The 16,748-nt window shown below is 44.2% G+C and overlaps 1 protein-coding gene across 1 annotated transcript in view; it reads left to right on the top strand.

The window, feature by feature from the left end:
- Window positions 1-15,772, top strand: part of PLA2G15 (phospholipase A2 group XV) — a gene marked incomplete at its 5' end in the record, with an annotated part of 41,760 nt that extends 25,988 nt beyond the window's left edge. Inside the window, 4 exons of the mRNA XM_020989477.2 lie at window positions 5,891-6,009; window positions 8,816-8,914; window positions 9,330-9,554; window positions 11,952-15,772. Coding sequence (XP_020845136.1) covers window positions 5,891-6,009; window positions 8,816-8,914; window positions 9,330-9,554; window positions 11,952-12,463 — 955 coding nt within the window. The remainder of the gene's footprint in view (window positions 1-5,890; window positions 6,010-8,815; window positions 8,915-9,329; window positions 9,555-11,951) is intronic.
- Window positions 15,773-16,748: the final 976 nt, after the last annotated feature.

Below are 16,748 nucleotides of genomic sequence, written 5' to 3'. Positions count from 1 at the left end.
AAAGGCTAAACTAGGTTGAGAGTAACTGTCAGGCCTCAAATTTGTTGGTGAGGTAGGGAGATATCTACCCTCAGAGTCTGAAGACTTTCTCTGGCTGAATGAGCGGATGAGAATGATTTGTTCCAATGGCCACGAAGGTAGCCAAAGCAAGCGCTGTGGAGCACTTAGAGATTGGTTAGAAATGGAAGGTGCCAAGGTCATCCACTGCATTCCAGGCCATCACCAGTCATCTTGACTTTTATCCTGCCACTGGACTTCAGGGACTCAGGAAGAGATAGTGAGGCTGCAAGTCTGCCTCACATAATACATCACCCGTGATGTCATTGGTCCTCTTTAACAAAGGACAGACAGCAGCAATATTGTACTACATTCATATACTATAAGTTATTCAGCCATTCCCCAAATGATGCAGGCCTAGGTCTTAGCTGTAACAAAAAGCACTGCCATAAATATTTCAGTACATAGGGGATCTTGCTGTCTTTGATGTCTCAGGGGTATAGGTATAATAATGGCATTGCTGGGTCAGAGGTATGCTCAGTTTAGTGTAGTTCTGTATTGCTGTCCGTAAGGATTAGGCCAATTCATTGCTCCCAAGCAGTTCATTAGTGTGCCTCTTCTAATAATCAGATTTCTTTAGTGTCATCTTTGTCAATCTAACAAGTGTGAGATAGAATCTCAGTTGTTCAATTTGCATTTGCTATTGTTAATTATATTTGTTATTAGTATTATAATTAGAAACTAGTAATTTGGAACATTTTTCATATGGTTGTTGATAGCTTGGATTTCTTCTTCCGGACTGCCTGTTTGTATTCTTTGTCCATTCATATATTGGGGAATAACTCTTGTGCTTGTATTTTTTTTTCTTTTTTAAAATGGGTTTTTACTGATAGTCTTTTTGTTTTTTACATTACCATAATTTACCCTAGTATCCTTCCCCCTTTCCTTCCCAGAGAACCATCCCATGTAACAAATAGTAGTTTTTAAAGACAAAAGAAAAGAGGGGGAAAAATCTGCCTAACCAATTAATACATTGAAAAAGTCCTAAAATGTGTGTAATGTCCAATACCTGTGTACCTCTCATCTCCTCAAAAGGGTGGGTTGGAAGAATCTTCTATCTCTTAATGAGCCACACTTGTTGAAAATTTTGCAACATTCACTTTTGATTATTTTGTGGTTTTTCCATTTATTTTTGTAGGTACTGTGTATATTGTTTTCTTGGTTCTGCTTTCTTTGTTCTGCATCAGTTCATGTATATTTTTCCATGCTTCTCTGTATTCATCACATTCACCTTTTCTTATAGCACAGTAATATTTCATTATGTTCATGGGCCACAATTTGTTTAGCTGTTCACCGGCTAATGGGTATCTATTTTATTTCTAATTTTTTACTTTCCCAAAAAAGTGCTGCTGCAAATATTTTTATGTATATGGGAAGTTTCTTCTTATCAGTGGCTTCCGTAGGGGTATAAATCTGATAGTAGAACCTCTGGGTCAAAGGGTAAGGACATTTTAGTTATTTTGCAATAATTCCAAATTGCTTTGCAGAATGGTTGGACCATTTCACAGTTCCACGAACAATGTATCAGTGTGTCTATCTTCCCACAACTTCTCCAGCATTGATTATTGCCATCTTTTGTCATCTTTGCCAGTTTGCAAAGGGTGCAAGGTGAAATGTATTTATACATTTTGGATATAAAACCTTAATCAGAGATTTGCTGCAAAGACACCCTCTCCACCCCCTCCATTTAACTGTTTCCCTTTTAATTCTGACCAATGATTTTGGTTGTACAGTTGAAACTGGCTTTTAAAAAAAAAATCTCAGGGCAGTAGATAGAGCACTGCGCCTGAAGTCAGGAGTACCTGAGTGCAAATCCAGCCTCTGACCAAACACTTGCCACTTAACTAGCTGTGTGACCCTAGGCAAGTCACAACCCCAATTGCTAAAAATAAATAAATAAATGATCTCCCATGATCCCCGTTGACCCTGGTTTGGTCTCTTTCTTGCTCATCCATAGCCATTCTGCTCTTCTCCTTTGTTTCTATAATATGACCTTGGAGCTCATAGAATTTGGAACTAAAAGGGGCCTTAGAATCCAGTCCCCTCCTCTGACTTAAGTCCAGGCTCCCAAAGGAAGATAGTAAGAAGCAGAAATGAGACTTGAAACCAGGTCTTACATCCAGTAACTTGCTTTAACTTCATTTTTCTTTGTGCATTCATATCCCATTTTCTCCCCGACCATGAGTCTTTGTTTCTTCTGTTTCTTTTGGAGTAATGCTTCCTTTTGAGCAACCTCCTTCTGGTTCAGGCACAATTGGTTCCTTTTAAGCATTATCTCAGCATGGCAAAGGGGAAGTTGTATGTGTTCAGTGACAAGAGAATCCACACCCACACCTTTGTTGCATTCTGCGTTTCTCTTCAAATTTTTCATCAGGTGAAGCAAGAACACAGCATTCCTTTTGGGTCAGAGGTTCTGTGTTCTTCAACCTCTGCTGTTTGGTCGGGGCACCCACCGGCTCACTTCACCATGGTATCAATGGGAAGGAACACACTGTCTTTTTAATATGACATCTTTCGGATACTTTGTGGCTTTTTAGATATATAAGCATATGGCTTGCTCAGGCTCCCGGGTCTTCTTGTATCCAACTCACAGATCTGAACCCTTTGACATGCATTATTTTGACATGCATTACTTTGTGTGGTTTTCTGGATTAGATGAGTACTTTACCCTCTTAAATGATTAGCTAGGACAGCTCAAGGGAATAGAGAGAGCAGGGGCTTCTGGGAGACTTCCACCCACTGATTCTTTGTAACCCCTGACAGCTAAACAAAACACATAGGTGTCTGCCCCAGAAGCTTCATCAGTTCAGGAATAAAGTTAACTCTTTAGAGCAGAGGACTTCCTGAACCCAATTAGCTCAAGCTTCTTCCCATTTTTCTTTCAATACTTCCTGAGTGCCTTGGAGAGAGAAGACAAAGACATCCAAACCATGGCATGTTAGGACTACAATTCAAGTCCTGAAGAACATTCCAAATATGAGGGAGGCCAACATTGCTATAATAAGTACCATTCTCTCCAGCTCTTCGTATCCCTCTCCCCCACCCTGCCCCCCGAAAAAAGCTTATCTACACTAAAAAATAGTTACCTCTGCTTTTAAAAAGACATTCATTTTTAGTTCCCGTTTCTTTCCCTTCCCCACCCATTGAGAAGGCAAGAAATACAAAACCCATTACAAATACAGTCCTACAAAACACAATGTTTGCACTAGCTGTGTTCTGAAAAAGAAAGTAGATGCTGCAGTCGGTGTTCTTGAGCCCCGAACATTGCGCCTGGCAGCAGACAGCGTGGGTCACCGCGAATCCTCTGGAGCTGTTGTAGATCCAAGGCTGTATTGATCAGAGCAGCCAAGCATTTCACGGTGGGTCACTGTTGCAGTGTTGCATTTACTGTGTACGTTGTTCTCCTGGTTCTGAGCACTTCACTTTGCATCAGCTCATATAAGTCTTCTCTAGAGCTTTCTGAGACCGTCCTGCTCATCATGTTTTATAGCACAGTAGGATTCTGTCACATTCATACACCACAGCTTGTCCAGTTCTTCTCTCTATTTGATGAGCATCCCCTCAGTTTCCAATTCTTTGCTACCACAAAAAGAACTGCTATAAATATTTTTGTACACATGGGTCCTCCTGGTAGTGCTTGGTCAAAGGGTGTGCAGTTTTATAGCCCTTTGGGCATAGTTCCGAATTATTCTCCAGAATGGTTGGACTAGTGGACAGCTACACCAAGAGTGCATTAGTGTATCTATTTTCTCACATCCCCCCCCCGCATTTGTAATTTTCCTTTTTTGTCCTCTTAACCAATTAGATTGAGGTGGTACTTTATAGTTGTTTTAATTTGCATCTCTCTAGTTACTAGTGGTTTAGAGCATTTTTTCATAATGGCTATTGATAGCTTAGATTTCTTCCTCTGAAAACTGCCTATTTGTTTCCATTGATCATTTATCAATTTGGGAATGGCTTTTGTTGTTATAAGTTTGGCTCAGTTCTGTGTATATTTTAGAAATATGATTTTTATCAGAGAAACTTGCTGCAAAGATTTATTTCCTAGTTTCTGCTTTTCTTCTGATTTTACCTGCATTGGTTTTGTTTGTGCCAAAACTTTTCAACTTAATTCATCAAAATTACCTAGTTTACCTCTCATGAACACCTCTCTGTCTCTTGTTTGGTCATGAACTCTTCCTGTATCCATGGATCTGATAGGTAATTTCTTTCATGCTCTACTCGTTTACTTATGATATCACGCGTTATGTCTAAATCATGTACTCATTTTGAGCTTATCTTGGTATATGGTGGGAGATATCAGTCTCTGCCTAGTTTCTGCTTTCCAGTTTTCTTAACAGGTTTTGTCAAAAGCGAGTTCTTGCCCTAGTAGCTGGTATCGTTGGGTGTATTAAACACTAGAGCAATATACTCATTTATATCTGTATATTGTTTATTCTGCATATCTGAATATTCTGTATAATCTATTCTACTGATCAGCCTCTCTATTTCTTACCTGGTACCAAATTGTTTTGATAATTACAACTTTGTAGTGTAATTTGAGATCTAGTGCTACTATTCCCACTTTATTTCCTTTTTTTTTCATTAATTTGCTTGATATTCTTGACCTCTTGTTCTTCAGATGAATTTTTTTGATATTTTTTTTTCTAGCTCTATAAAGTAATTCTTGGTAATATAATTGGCCTGGCACTAAATAAATCGATTTAGGTAGTATTATCATTTTTATTATATATTGGCTCAGCCTACTCATGAGGAATTCTTCTTTAATTATTTAGATCTGTCTTTATTTCTGTGAAGTGTTTTGTAATTGTGTTCTTACCTCCTTTTTTTTTATTTTTAAAGATGTAGTATTGTCTATAGTAGAAAGAGTTCCCTCTTCTTCCTCTAGCTTCCTTCACTTTTCAACTCTTGGCAGTATAACTTTTGGTCCTGTTACCCAATCCAAGACTGCTCTCTCCAAAATTACCAGTGATCTCCTGATTACCAGAACCAGTGGCCTTTTCTCAATGTTCATCTTTCTTGACCTCTGCAATATTTGATAGTGTTAACCACCCTCTCCTCTTAGATACTTTTGGGAGAAAGTAGCAAGAAAGATATCACAGATACCTATCTTCCATCTCTGTGCCTTTAACACCCTCCAACTGGAATACCTGCAACATGATGCTTCCTTACCTGTTCTTAGAATCTCTGCTTTCCTTCAGGCTTAGCCACCTCCTCAGTTCAGACCTTTCCTCGTCTCCCCACCCTCCCATCTCCCCCTCTCTCCATGTATGTGTGTGTACACATATATAAATGTGTGTGTGTGTGTGTATGTATGTATGCACACACATATATATAAATATTGCAGACACATGCAGCTAGGTCCTAATTAGTAAGAATAATTAATTTTGTAATTGGTCAAATTATTTGAATCCCCATAGGATATTTACGTTGGGCTGGAGCTAGTTACCATATATTACATAATTATAACTTCAAATTGTGTGGATTTGAATATATGGGATCACTTCAGAGACATTATTTGCAATTGTGGGGCCTAACTGTACTTATGTTTACATATTATCTCTCCCACGTTCTTTGAGGTTAGGGACCGTTTTGTGTGTTGTCTGTATCCCCTGTGGCATTTAATAGATGCCTGTTGATGAAGGATGGGACACATCCCAGTGTGTGTTCTGGCCTGTGTGCTGTTGAGCATCTCAATTATGATGGGATTAGGGAATGGACATTGGGTGCATTTTGCTTCAGAGCATCCCCATTGTGTTCCCTGTTTGTTCCAGTATTGTTGGACACTTTCAGGTAGTTAAACATGTATCTATTGTTTTGACTTTTCCAACAGATTGGTATATAACAGAACCACCAGGACCACTCAGTCTCCAGATGGTGTGGATGTGAAGGTTCCTGGCTTTGGAGACACCTTTTCTGTGGAATACCTCGATCCTAACAAAGCTTTTGTTGGTAGGTAGTATCCTGGCCCCCTGGTACCTCCCTCCCAGTTTCCCTGAGCATCTAAATAGAAACTGCTAGGGGCATCTAGGTGGCTCAGCGGATAGAGCTCTGGCCTTGGAGTCAAGAGGACCTGAGTTCATATCTGGCCTTAGACACTTGACACTTACTAGCAGTGTGACCCTGGTCAAGTCACTTTACCCAGATCGCTTCACCAAAAAGCCAAAAAAAACCCCCAAAACTGCTCATATCATTTTTTTTCTTGTGAAGACAAGACTGGTGGGATTGAAATCCATCTTTCTCTAGTTTACAAAGCATTTTGTCGTTCATTCTCATTTGGTCCTCACAGCAGGCTCCCCAAGGTAAGGAGGCCAGCTATTATCCCTCCTTTCCAGATGAGGAAACCGAGGCTGATTTGCCCAATAATAAGTGATGAGAGATGAGATTTGAACTGCAGTCTTCCAGTTACCATGGCAAAGCCTTTTCACCATGCTGCTAGGTACTTGAATAAATCTCAAGTCAGCAATTTGAATATATCTTCTGAGAGGCTCACTTTCCCTATATGTACAGTGAGGATGATAATAATATTAATAATAATAACAATAATAAATTGTACTGCTTACCAAAACAAGGCAGCTGTGGGGAAACTCAGAGAGATCCAGAAACCCGAGTTGTGCTTTTGAGGTTTGGTTGTCATGTAGTCAGCAAGCCTGACTGCATAAGGCATTGTTGTATTTCCGTGGGGGACACATAGTCTCATCCCTGAAGGGGTTTAGTCTTTAGGGAAGCCAGTCACAAACCCATGCCAAGACTGGATGCTCGCACAGGTGTCACTTGGGTGTTAGGGGAGGATTACTAAGATTCAGGTCCTACGCACTGTCAGGTTTGGAGCTGGGAAGGGATTAGGATGGCTAAAGTAGTCTGGGAAGATATGGAAGAGGAGGTACCAAACCTGAAGGAATGCAGAAGAGAAAACCCGGTTTCCATCCTGGCAGGGAGTAGAGGGGTGGAATTGCTGCCCTTTGAGTTTGCAGGAGGTGGAGGGACAGAGGGTCCCTCTGCCGGGAGCACTGGATTGGGAATCCCCGGCTTCGGGTTTGAATACTGCCTGGTGGCTCACTAGCTGTGACCATATTTTTGCCTTTCTTTGGAACCCCAACACTCGATACCTACACAACGCAAAGGAAAATGCTTATGAAATGCTTGTCAGTGGGCTAACCTTTGACCAGTAGCTCATCTTGACAATGAGGGATTTGAAGAGATCCCAGGGCTAAATCTCTGTCATTTTGGAGAAAACTCTGGAATCTCTGACCCTCTTAAAATAGAATATGTTGAGATCTTAGCATTGATTACAAGCCGGAAGGAACCTTAGAGATCATTTCTTCTATCTCTTCTCTACTCCTGGACTTTCTTCTCTTTTTCTTTTTTTTAAATGAAAATGAAGGAGAGAACGGAGACTCAGAGAAGGGGAATCTGTAGCAGAAGCAAGATTCAGGCATATTCCTCTACCTGTAAATCCAGTGCCGCCCCCAGCGGTGGCGTAGGAAGGCTCCAGCCACCTGGGACCTGTTGATCCAAGTGGAAGGAGCACTGGACCGGGAGGCAGGGATCCTGGCACTGCCACGTGGGTGACCTTGGACAAATGCCTTTACCTTTGAAGGTCTCCTGCTCTGTAAAGTGAAGGGCTTGGTCTAGCTGGCCCCTGAGGGCCTTCCTTGCTCTAAATTTATGAGCTGCCCGCTTCCTAGAAGATCCTGTGGTTTTTTTGAGAAGTCCTGTGAGGCGTCACCTCTGGAATAAAGGTCAGCTGATGCTTTGCTGGTATCTTGTGATTTCCACAGGCCAGATAAGTATTGACCGCTCTAAATGGTGACTTCTCAAAACAGAACTTTATTTTGAAAAATGGAAAATCATCAGAGTATGAGAAGGGTACGAGGAGTGGTGAAGCTAGATCACAGCTTATCCAGTCATCTAGGCCAGCCCCTGAGGCTTGGATCGGTTGTGGGTCACAGCTAATTAGTAGAACCAGGATGGTAGGGGAGGGCGAGGAGAAGAGGGCTGGACTTAGAGAACTTGGATTCTTATCTCCTGGCTCTCCCACTTAACTGCCTGGGTGGTCTTGGGCAGATCATTTCATCTTCAATATGACATAGTGAGATTAGTATCCCTTTAAGCTTTAAGTATTTTGTGCAGAGCCCTGACTCCTTAGTCTGGGGCTCTTTCCATTATGCTGCACTGCCTCCCCAGCTGGCTTTGGAATCAGGTGATAAGGCAGTGTGTGATGCTCATTAGGTGAAATTTGGCACAGAATAATCTTTGGCTCAATCCCTCAGAGTGGTTTCTAACTTGATTGCTTTTTCTTTTGGGGGATTTTCTGTGGTTCATGCTAATTATTGGGTGTCTCTTGTAGAACATGGCAGCCAGTCTCCCTCGACATGCTTTCTTGGTGCTAGACGGGATTGTGTGGGCCACACACTGGTGTGCTCCTGCCAGCTGTGTGAGGGTTCTTGGCAGCAGAGTTATAGAGCTGGCGTTGGAAGGCCCCTCTGGGACCATCTGTCTACTCTAGTCCATCCTCCCCATTCCATAGGTGACAGACTGAAGATTCTGACATTTTTAAATGTCCAAAGTGCTGTCTTTCCTACCTCCCCTCACAGGGTGATAGCTGTTGGATCAGATGAGAGTAGTCAGCGTTCTTATGTTCTCTGGCATCCAATCAAATCCCCAGATGGACTGTGATGGTGAGTTGTGCTGCACAATCAAGGGGGTCCCAAGAGCCACTCACTGATCCTTTCTGTGCTGTGTCTGTCCTTCACAGGAGCCTATTTCTTCACTCTGGTAGAGAGCCTAGTGGGCTGGGGTTACAGCAGAGGAGAAGATGTCCAAGGAGCTCCCTATGACTGGAGAAAAGCCCCAAGTAAGTGCTGTTGACATGGAGGACATTTGCCCAGGGCTTGTGTGTGGCAGAGGAGGAACGTGTCCCCACCGTGTGGGTACTGTGTTACCCTTCCTGTAAATCATTTTACCATCCCCTGAACCTGAGTTGTATGTTATTTTGTTTTCTATTAGAGGGATGGAGGCCCTTGCAGGAAAATCTAAAAATTGTCACCTTAATAAATTTGTCTCTCACCCCACTTCTGTCTTGTCCAAAAGAGAGAGAGAGAGAGGTTAGAAAAGCAGAAATACAACCCCCTACCTGTCATCTCCTAATTTTTTTGTTCAAGCCCTTACATATAGCCAGCCCAATGGATGCCCCAAGTTTTCCTCTTAAACCTCTTTGTGGAGATTTTTGCACTTTCTCTAACCTGCACGTGCCTCACTTTCTCTCCTAGATGAAAATAGATACTATTTCCGTGCTCTCCGCAAGATGATTGAGGTGATGTATGAGCAGTACAGAGGCCCCGTTGTCCTCATCGCCCATAGCATGGGCAACATGTATACACTTTATTTCCTCAACCGGCAGTCCCAGGACTGGAAAGACAAGTACATCCATTCCTTTGTGGCACTGGGCCCTCCCTGGGGAGGGGTCGCCAAGACCCTTCGAGTGCTAGCTTCAGGTTGGTTCCTACTGGGAGAAGGTAGAGTGTGGGGACAGGGAGGTTTTGGGGTCCTCCTGTGAAAGGGAAAGGTCATCAGTAGAATCAAGGCTGATGTGAGAGGAAAAATGTATTCTCCTTGTCTGTCATCCCTAATTTATAGAATCAGAGCATTAGGGCCTGATTGCCATTGCTTCTAAACGTGCGTATAGTAACTGACCCTAGGCGTCCATCAGTGTCCTTGGCCTGTGGCGAGTGACCAGCTTTCTGTTTTCTTTAATATGTGCTTCCTGGTTGTCTTTCCAAAGGGAGGATCCTCTCAGAAATTCTGCCAGCCTCTGCTCTTGGGGAAACGAGAACCCAGATTCTGCAGCAGTGGCCGAGTGTGGCATGTGCCTGTCAGGCCGGCCATTCATGGTTGTTGTCTGCGGCCTCGTCAGCTCTTTAGCCTTTCCTTCCTTGTGTCAGGTTGACTGATTCAACTAGAAACTGCTTGCCTGTTGTTTATGATGAGAGGGAGGAAAGAAGGGAGAGGGGGGAGAGAAGGAAGAAGAGAGGGAAGGAGGAAGGAAGGAATGAGAGGATTTTCAGCATTTCCAAAGTGGAGGGTGATTCTGTCCTAGCTTGAGCAGTGTTCAGATTTTTTCTGATCCCTTGGATTTTTCTTATTGCCATCGAGGATAGCATTTGTTTCGAAGACGCCATGGCCCAAGCCAAGGATGATTTAATGAGCTCACAGTTCACTGAAGCTGTTAATCATTTGGAGGGGGGCAGTGTAGCGGAAAGCTTGGGTTCAGTCCCAGGCCTGACAATAGTTTAGGATTATAGTTGGGTCACTGACTCTGTCTAAGCTTTAATTACCTCATCTATAGCAGGGAGATAATAGCAGTGTTACCTTGCATGGTTGGCACCAGGCTCCTGTTAGATAATGCTTAGCATAGACCTGGATTCAAATCCTACTTCAGACCTGTGGTAGCTGAGAGGGTGTCAGTTTGTCCTGTCAAATGAAGGGGTTGAACTTGAAGGCCCCTAAGGGTGCTTCCCACAGCTGTTGATACAATGCCTGTAAAGTGCTTTGCATACTTGAAAGTACCATATCCCTATTGCTTCTATTGTTAGCCTCCCCTGAACAGAAAGTCACATCTCTCCTTAGTGATTTGTATTTGCTATTATTGCTCCAGAGACTCCAGGGCTCATCTTCAGGGTTAAAGAAGGTACCAAAAGGCCCTTTGAGATCAACCCTCTGGTCTAACCCCGTCTCATTTCACTTTGAGAGAAATGATGACCTCTGGGGCAGAGGAGTAATTAGCTTAAATTTATTCAGCTAGGGATCAGGACTGGGACGGTACCCAACCTCACCTCCAGGAATACTGCCCTGTATGGCTTTAACTGAAACGAGGCTCATTGATTGGTCTCTGAACTGATGTGGAGGAGAGGATGTAAAGCAACGACTGTTTGTAGCACTGGGTTCCTGGAGTGGGAATGTATCCTCTGAAATGAGAATTTCCCAGACCAGTAAATTTTTTTCTCTTCTGTGTGTCTGTTCCACATCTCTCAGGAGACCTTCTGGGCATAGTTGTCAGGCTCTGTTGGCCTTTGTGTTTTGTGGCTCTATGCAGGAGTGGGGAACCTGTGGAACTGGGGCCCCACCCTTGTTCTGTGCTTTTCTTTTCCTCCTCCCGGGCATTTCTTTAGGAAGGGTGTTCTTTGCTGTTCTTCCTGAGCCTTGGTTCCATTAGGCAACACTTATGATGTTGAGCTCTTGTGAGTCTCCAGTAATAGGGCCAGAGTAGCATAATGGAGTGGTTGTTGGGAGTTTAGTTCTTTTAGATGGGAATCCCAGTTGTAGGTCTTTTTGGCCAGTAGAAGTAAAGGACCTGAGGGTCCCTTTCCGCTCTAGAAGCTATGAACATGAGGATTCCCTTGGCCTCTGCCTTGTGAGTCAGCAGTGACACCTGGTGGCTCTCCATGTCGCTCTTGCCTCTGAATTTCATGGATTGTGGATGGAGAGAGGCAGAGTCTTCAGTTATTTCCTCCTTGAGCTCGACTCCTTCTGCATCTCAGTCTAGCCCTCTGGGATCCTGCCCTGTGCTTGGAAGTAGTGCTGCAGTGAGCAATCTCGTCATGGTTGTCTTGTAGGGGTAGCTAAACCGGAGTGGTCAAGGGCCAGAGATGATGGTTAATGGGAAGCAAGCCCTCCATGACCCTTCCCTGCAAGGAGAAAGGACTCCTTTAGGGCAAGCCTGAACTTAGATATCCCCAGACTCTTACTCCCCTCTTGGCCAATCTGGATGGGTCAGTAGGGTGTTTACTCACATTTCTGGGTCTTTTTAGTGAGCTAAGAGCTGCTTAGTGGTCAGGGAGAGGAGTCTGATGGCAAGCCATAAATGAATAACCAAAGACTTTACCCCGTGACAGGAGACAACAACAGAATTCCGGTCATCAGTCCTCTAAAAATCAGAGAGCAACAGAGATCTGCCGTCTCGACGAATTGGCTGCTTCCCTACAATTATACTTGGTCCCCAGACAAGGTCTTTGTGAGAACCCCCAAAGCCAATTACACCCTCCGGGACTACGAGCAGTTCTATAAGGATATTGGCTTTGAGGACGGCTGGCTCATGAGACAAGACACAGAGCCCTTGGTCTATCAGATGACTCCCCCTGGAGTACGGCTCCATTGCCTGTATGGTACTGGTGTCCAGACTCCAGACTCTTTCTACTATGAAAACTTTTCTGACCGAGACCCCAAGATTTTCTATGGTGACGGCGATGGTACAGTGAATGTGGAGAGTGCCCTACACTGCCAGAAGTGGGTGAATCAGCAGAAGCAGGAGGTGACCCTGCTCGAGCTGAAGGGAAATGAACACATTCAGATGCTCTCCAACGGGACGGCTCTTTCCTACTTGAAAAATGTTCTCTTTGGTTTGTGATGCTGTGTCCCACCAGCCTGCACACTCCGTCACCCTGGATGCCTTCCCTTCCAGCCCGATGAGGGGGAAAATGCTGCTTCACTATCTTGAAGGTGTTTTTTTTTTCCTTAATTTAATTTTTATTTTTTAGATCAGAGTTTTGAATTGGGCCTCCCTCTACAGGCCGTGATCTGTTTCGCCATTTTGACGTGAATGAGGTCTCAGCTCTGCATCAGTGATTAGACACATTCTCTTTCCCGGCCTTATCATCCCATCGGTCGGCTTTTGGGTCAAATCCCCACGGTGAGCTTGTTAATTTCTCTAAAGGGAACGAGTCTGATTGTTGGTAGAGCTGTTTGTTGAGTGGCAATGAAGAGATTGGTCTCAGAGATCACTAGAAAGGTTTCACACACATCTTTTCCAACCATCTTTTGGGTTCTAGTTTTATTTTAAATTCTCAGAAATGTAAAGAAGACCTTGTTTTGGGTATACCCTGAGTTGGACATAATCTGGGTGTTGACTCCTTCCAGAGAAGCGAGGAATCCAGTCTGATCATCATTGTGTTGCTGGTGCTGTCACAACTTCAGGCTCCAGGCCTCTCTTTCAAGAGTGAGAGGGAGGGAGGGATGCCCATCCTGCCAAAACCAGTCTCCAGCTCTTGGCCAGGGGCCCTTAAGACATGGGACCCCCTGACTCTTACAAACACACAACACAACACGAGTGGCCATTCAAGGCTGACTGCTTTAGCTATAACAATGCCTACTTCTTCAGAGCCTCCCTTCCTTTCCTGCCACACTCTTCCTTATCTCCCCACCTCTCAACTCCCCAGACTTTGGATTGGATGATCTGTTCTTCTAGTCCCCTGTGCACGTACGTGGCTTCCATCTTTGTTTTGGCCCGGCAGCTACACCCACGCTCTGGCCCTTTCCTCAAGTTGTAAGTGGAGGATCTGCTTGCTGCTACAGTGTTTTGTGTACCCTAGACTTTGGTTTGGGGTCCATCCATGTCGTCCCCTTCCCGCTTTCCATTTTTAAAGGCTGTATTAACTGTGTGTTACTGCCAGATTCTGTATTTTCTCAGCACAATGTAAGAGAGGACTGTAGCCCTCACTCAACTTCACACAGTGTGGTTTTTTAAAATTTCTCTGGGAAGCATCCCATCCCCTGGTGCTATTGTTTCATAGATTGGGGATCTAGGGAAAGAGTTTGATGTTCATACCAAAGTAGTGAATTATCCATGTACATTTCTCTCAGTCTGGGCAGGGGACAGACAGGCAGGTCATTGGCTTGGTCTCTCTCCTACTCACTGTCCGAGGAGTCCTACCAACATGGCTGGAAGAGAGGATTCCTAGTTCCTGGGTGAAGTTTCAGGTCCTTGCATTTCTGGGCTATCGTAGTATTTGTACTGAATACTCTCCCTCAATGCTTGAGGCTTATGCAAACTGTGTGTACTTTACCCTCACAGTCATAGTTCTTTAGCTCTTCCTCCCATGACTGTGTCCTAAGGAGACTTTTAAGCCGAGTGGCCGTGCTGTGCTGCTTGTATCGCCCGTAGGAATTGGTGATTCCCCTCTCCTTCCCTGCAGTCCCCCCTAAGACTGATGCTGTATGTGTATAATTTAATCACTATTTAGCCCGTGTAATGAGAAATCCTATTGGGAACTCAGTCTGCAGGCTGTTTCTGGATCCTAGTGACAGGATCAAGGCAGAAAACTACTCTTGTTATCAGGTTTGGTTAAGGGTTTGAGGGCCAGGTGGGCCCAGAAAACAACCTTTCTCAGCAGTCTAGGACTCATGTTTACAGTTCAGCTTACAAATAGCATCAGGTTTCCCTGCTATCCATTGATTTCCTTAAAGCTGGATCTTATGGAAGAAAAGGCAGGGGCAGTGTTGGTTTTATGATGAGCATAACCTCCCTCGTGCTTTATGTGCACATTTGTACATGTAGTTTCAGTTCCCAAGGGGATATAATGTGCTTTAGCCCAGGAGGGAGCTGACAGATGAAGCAGGGTCAAGGTTTCTGCTACAGCCCCATTCGTGCTCCAAGGGAGGGAATCTAGGAACCTAATGCGTGGTGGCTCACCCTCTTCCCCGTGTGCGTCTCTTAGAACTTCTACTTCAGCCTACCCTGTGGCCTCACCACCTCCTTCAGATCGCCAGCATTCCTAACCGAGACCCTGTTCCAAGTACTTGGATTGACTTGCCAGGAGCAGATGCTTTCAGACCTTCCTAACCCGGTCTGATCTCCAGGTGCTACCTGATTTCATGGGTCAAGAAGGACCTAAAGACCCAGGGATTGGTCGATAACTGACAAGGGCCTGCGTGCTTCCATGTAACAGAAGGAGAACTTGAGTCCACAGGGCACTGACAGGAGTTCACCCAGCGTGCCATCCTTTGTCATCCCTATGCAGGGGATTTTTCAGATCTCTGTTTATTTGGACAAGTCAGAGTTGTTTTTCTGCAAGCTATAATCTAGAATCACAATGCAGATCATGTTTTTGGAAATTTTTTTTTGTGAGGGCAGTTGGGGTTAAGTGACTTGCCCAGAGTCACACAGCTAGTGAGTGTTATGTGTCTGAGGCCGGATTTGAACTCAGGTCCTCCTGACTTCAGGGCCGGTGCTCTATCCATTGTGCTAACTAGCTGCCCCCAGATCATGTTTTTGAAGTAAATGTTGCAACATCTTCAAAAAGAGGACTGGGATGTCTTGACATTTCATGACCACTGAGCTTCAGCTGAAGTAAAAGAAGTTGCTCACTCCATCACGGATAGCTTTGGGTTTGTTTCCCCATCAGGGGGGAAAAAGCGCACCTTTCTTAAAAAAAAATCCAACCCTACAAAAAGACTATTTTTGAGGACCAAATTGTATTCTCTGACAATAAGATTGAAGAGGAAATGTCCAGCTCTAATCCTGAGAAGGCTAACAATACAACTGCTGGGAAGAGACCCCTGTAGCAAATAGTGCCTGCTATTGACTGTGACCTCTGATACTGCAGTCAGTGATGGCCCTGGACGGAGTGGGGCCAGGGCCACCAAGGACCCAGAGGATGCCCTGGAGTGTATCCAGAGGCTGCTCCAAAAAAAAATCAGGGAATGTTTTGCCAGGACTTTGCTGCTCTATATTTTAACAGTATTTTATATGGAATCTATTGGATTTTATTGTATATCATATGCTATATATATAAAATGTATATATGTGTGTGTGTGTGTGTGTGTGTGCTTATGTGCATATATCTTTTGGTGGGATTGACTGACTTCACTGGGAAATTTTGCACACGTGTACTTTGAGACACTTAATGTATAGTAATAAAAGTAAATCTGATAATGCAAATTCAAATCTGTCTTGATTACTGGTTACATGCATTGTATAAGGGGGTGAGGGAGGAAGGGGTGACCATGGTCACACTCCATTGTCTCCCTACTGAAGTATATGTCACATGTTAACCACTGGGGTGCTAAGGGAGGGGTGGAAGGGACCTGGCTTGTTCTGCTAATGGTCTTTCTATTAGCACATTATCATCATAGGTTAATCAGATGAGTTAATTGTTAGTTTGAAAGAAAAAAAGAATCTGGCCCTGAGAGGACAGAGTGCAGTATGGAAAGGCTTCAGTAGAGAGGACACTATTACTTAGCCCTGTCTGGGTAATGGGTCAGGCTGAAAACAAAGCCCCTAACCTTGGAGTATTTGGAGCAGGCTTTGTTTCCTTTCCCTTACCCCACTCCCATCATGATGCGGTACAAAGAAACAACCTGGTGATAGATATGCAGAGGCAAGCAAAACAGATTTCCACCATTGCCTGCTTTCTGTAACTTTGCCATACCAGGCAGTCAGGCACTGAGCTAAATGCTGGGGATACAAAGAAAGGCAAAAGACACAGTCTAACTCTGTGTGTGTGTGTGTGTATGTGTGTGTGTGTGTGTGTGTGTGTGTGTGAGAGAGAGAGAGAGAGAGAGAGAGAGAGAGAGAGAGAGAGAGACAACATGCAAAGTAACAGGGCAAACAAGTCATATACAGGATAAATAGGAAATAATCAACAGAGGAAAAGCACTAGAATTTGAGAGGGATTAGGGAAGGCTTCCTATAGGTGGGCTTTTAGGTGGCACCTGAGGGAAACCAGGGAAATCAGGAGGTGGAGATGAGGAGGGAGAGTGTTCCAGGCATGGGAACACAGCCATGGAAAATTCCTGAGTTTGGAGAGCGTTTTGTTCAGGGAACAGCAGGATGGAAGAGGATATGGGAGGGTATAATGTTTAAGAAAACTGGAAAGGTGGGGGGGTGGGGGAGGAGGCTTGGCGATGAAGAACTT

Source organism: Phascolarctos cinereus, unplaced genomic scaffold, assembly GCF_003287225.1.
Source record: "Phascolarctos cinereus isolate Bilbo 61053 unplaced genomic scaffold, phaCin_HiC Scaffold_2;HRSCAF=192, whole genome shotgun sequence".
In the NCBI taxonomy this organism is placed as follows: domain Eukaryota; kingdom Metazoa; phylum Chordata; class Mammalia; order Diprotodontia; family Phascolarctidae; genus Phascolarctos; species Phascolarctos cinereus.
Note: the sequence above shows the minus strand (reverse complement) of the source record. Positions and strands in the feature narration are given on the sequence as shown.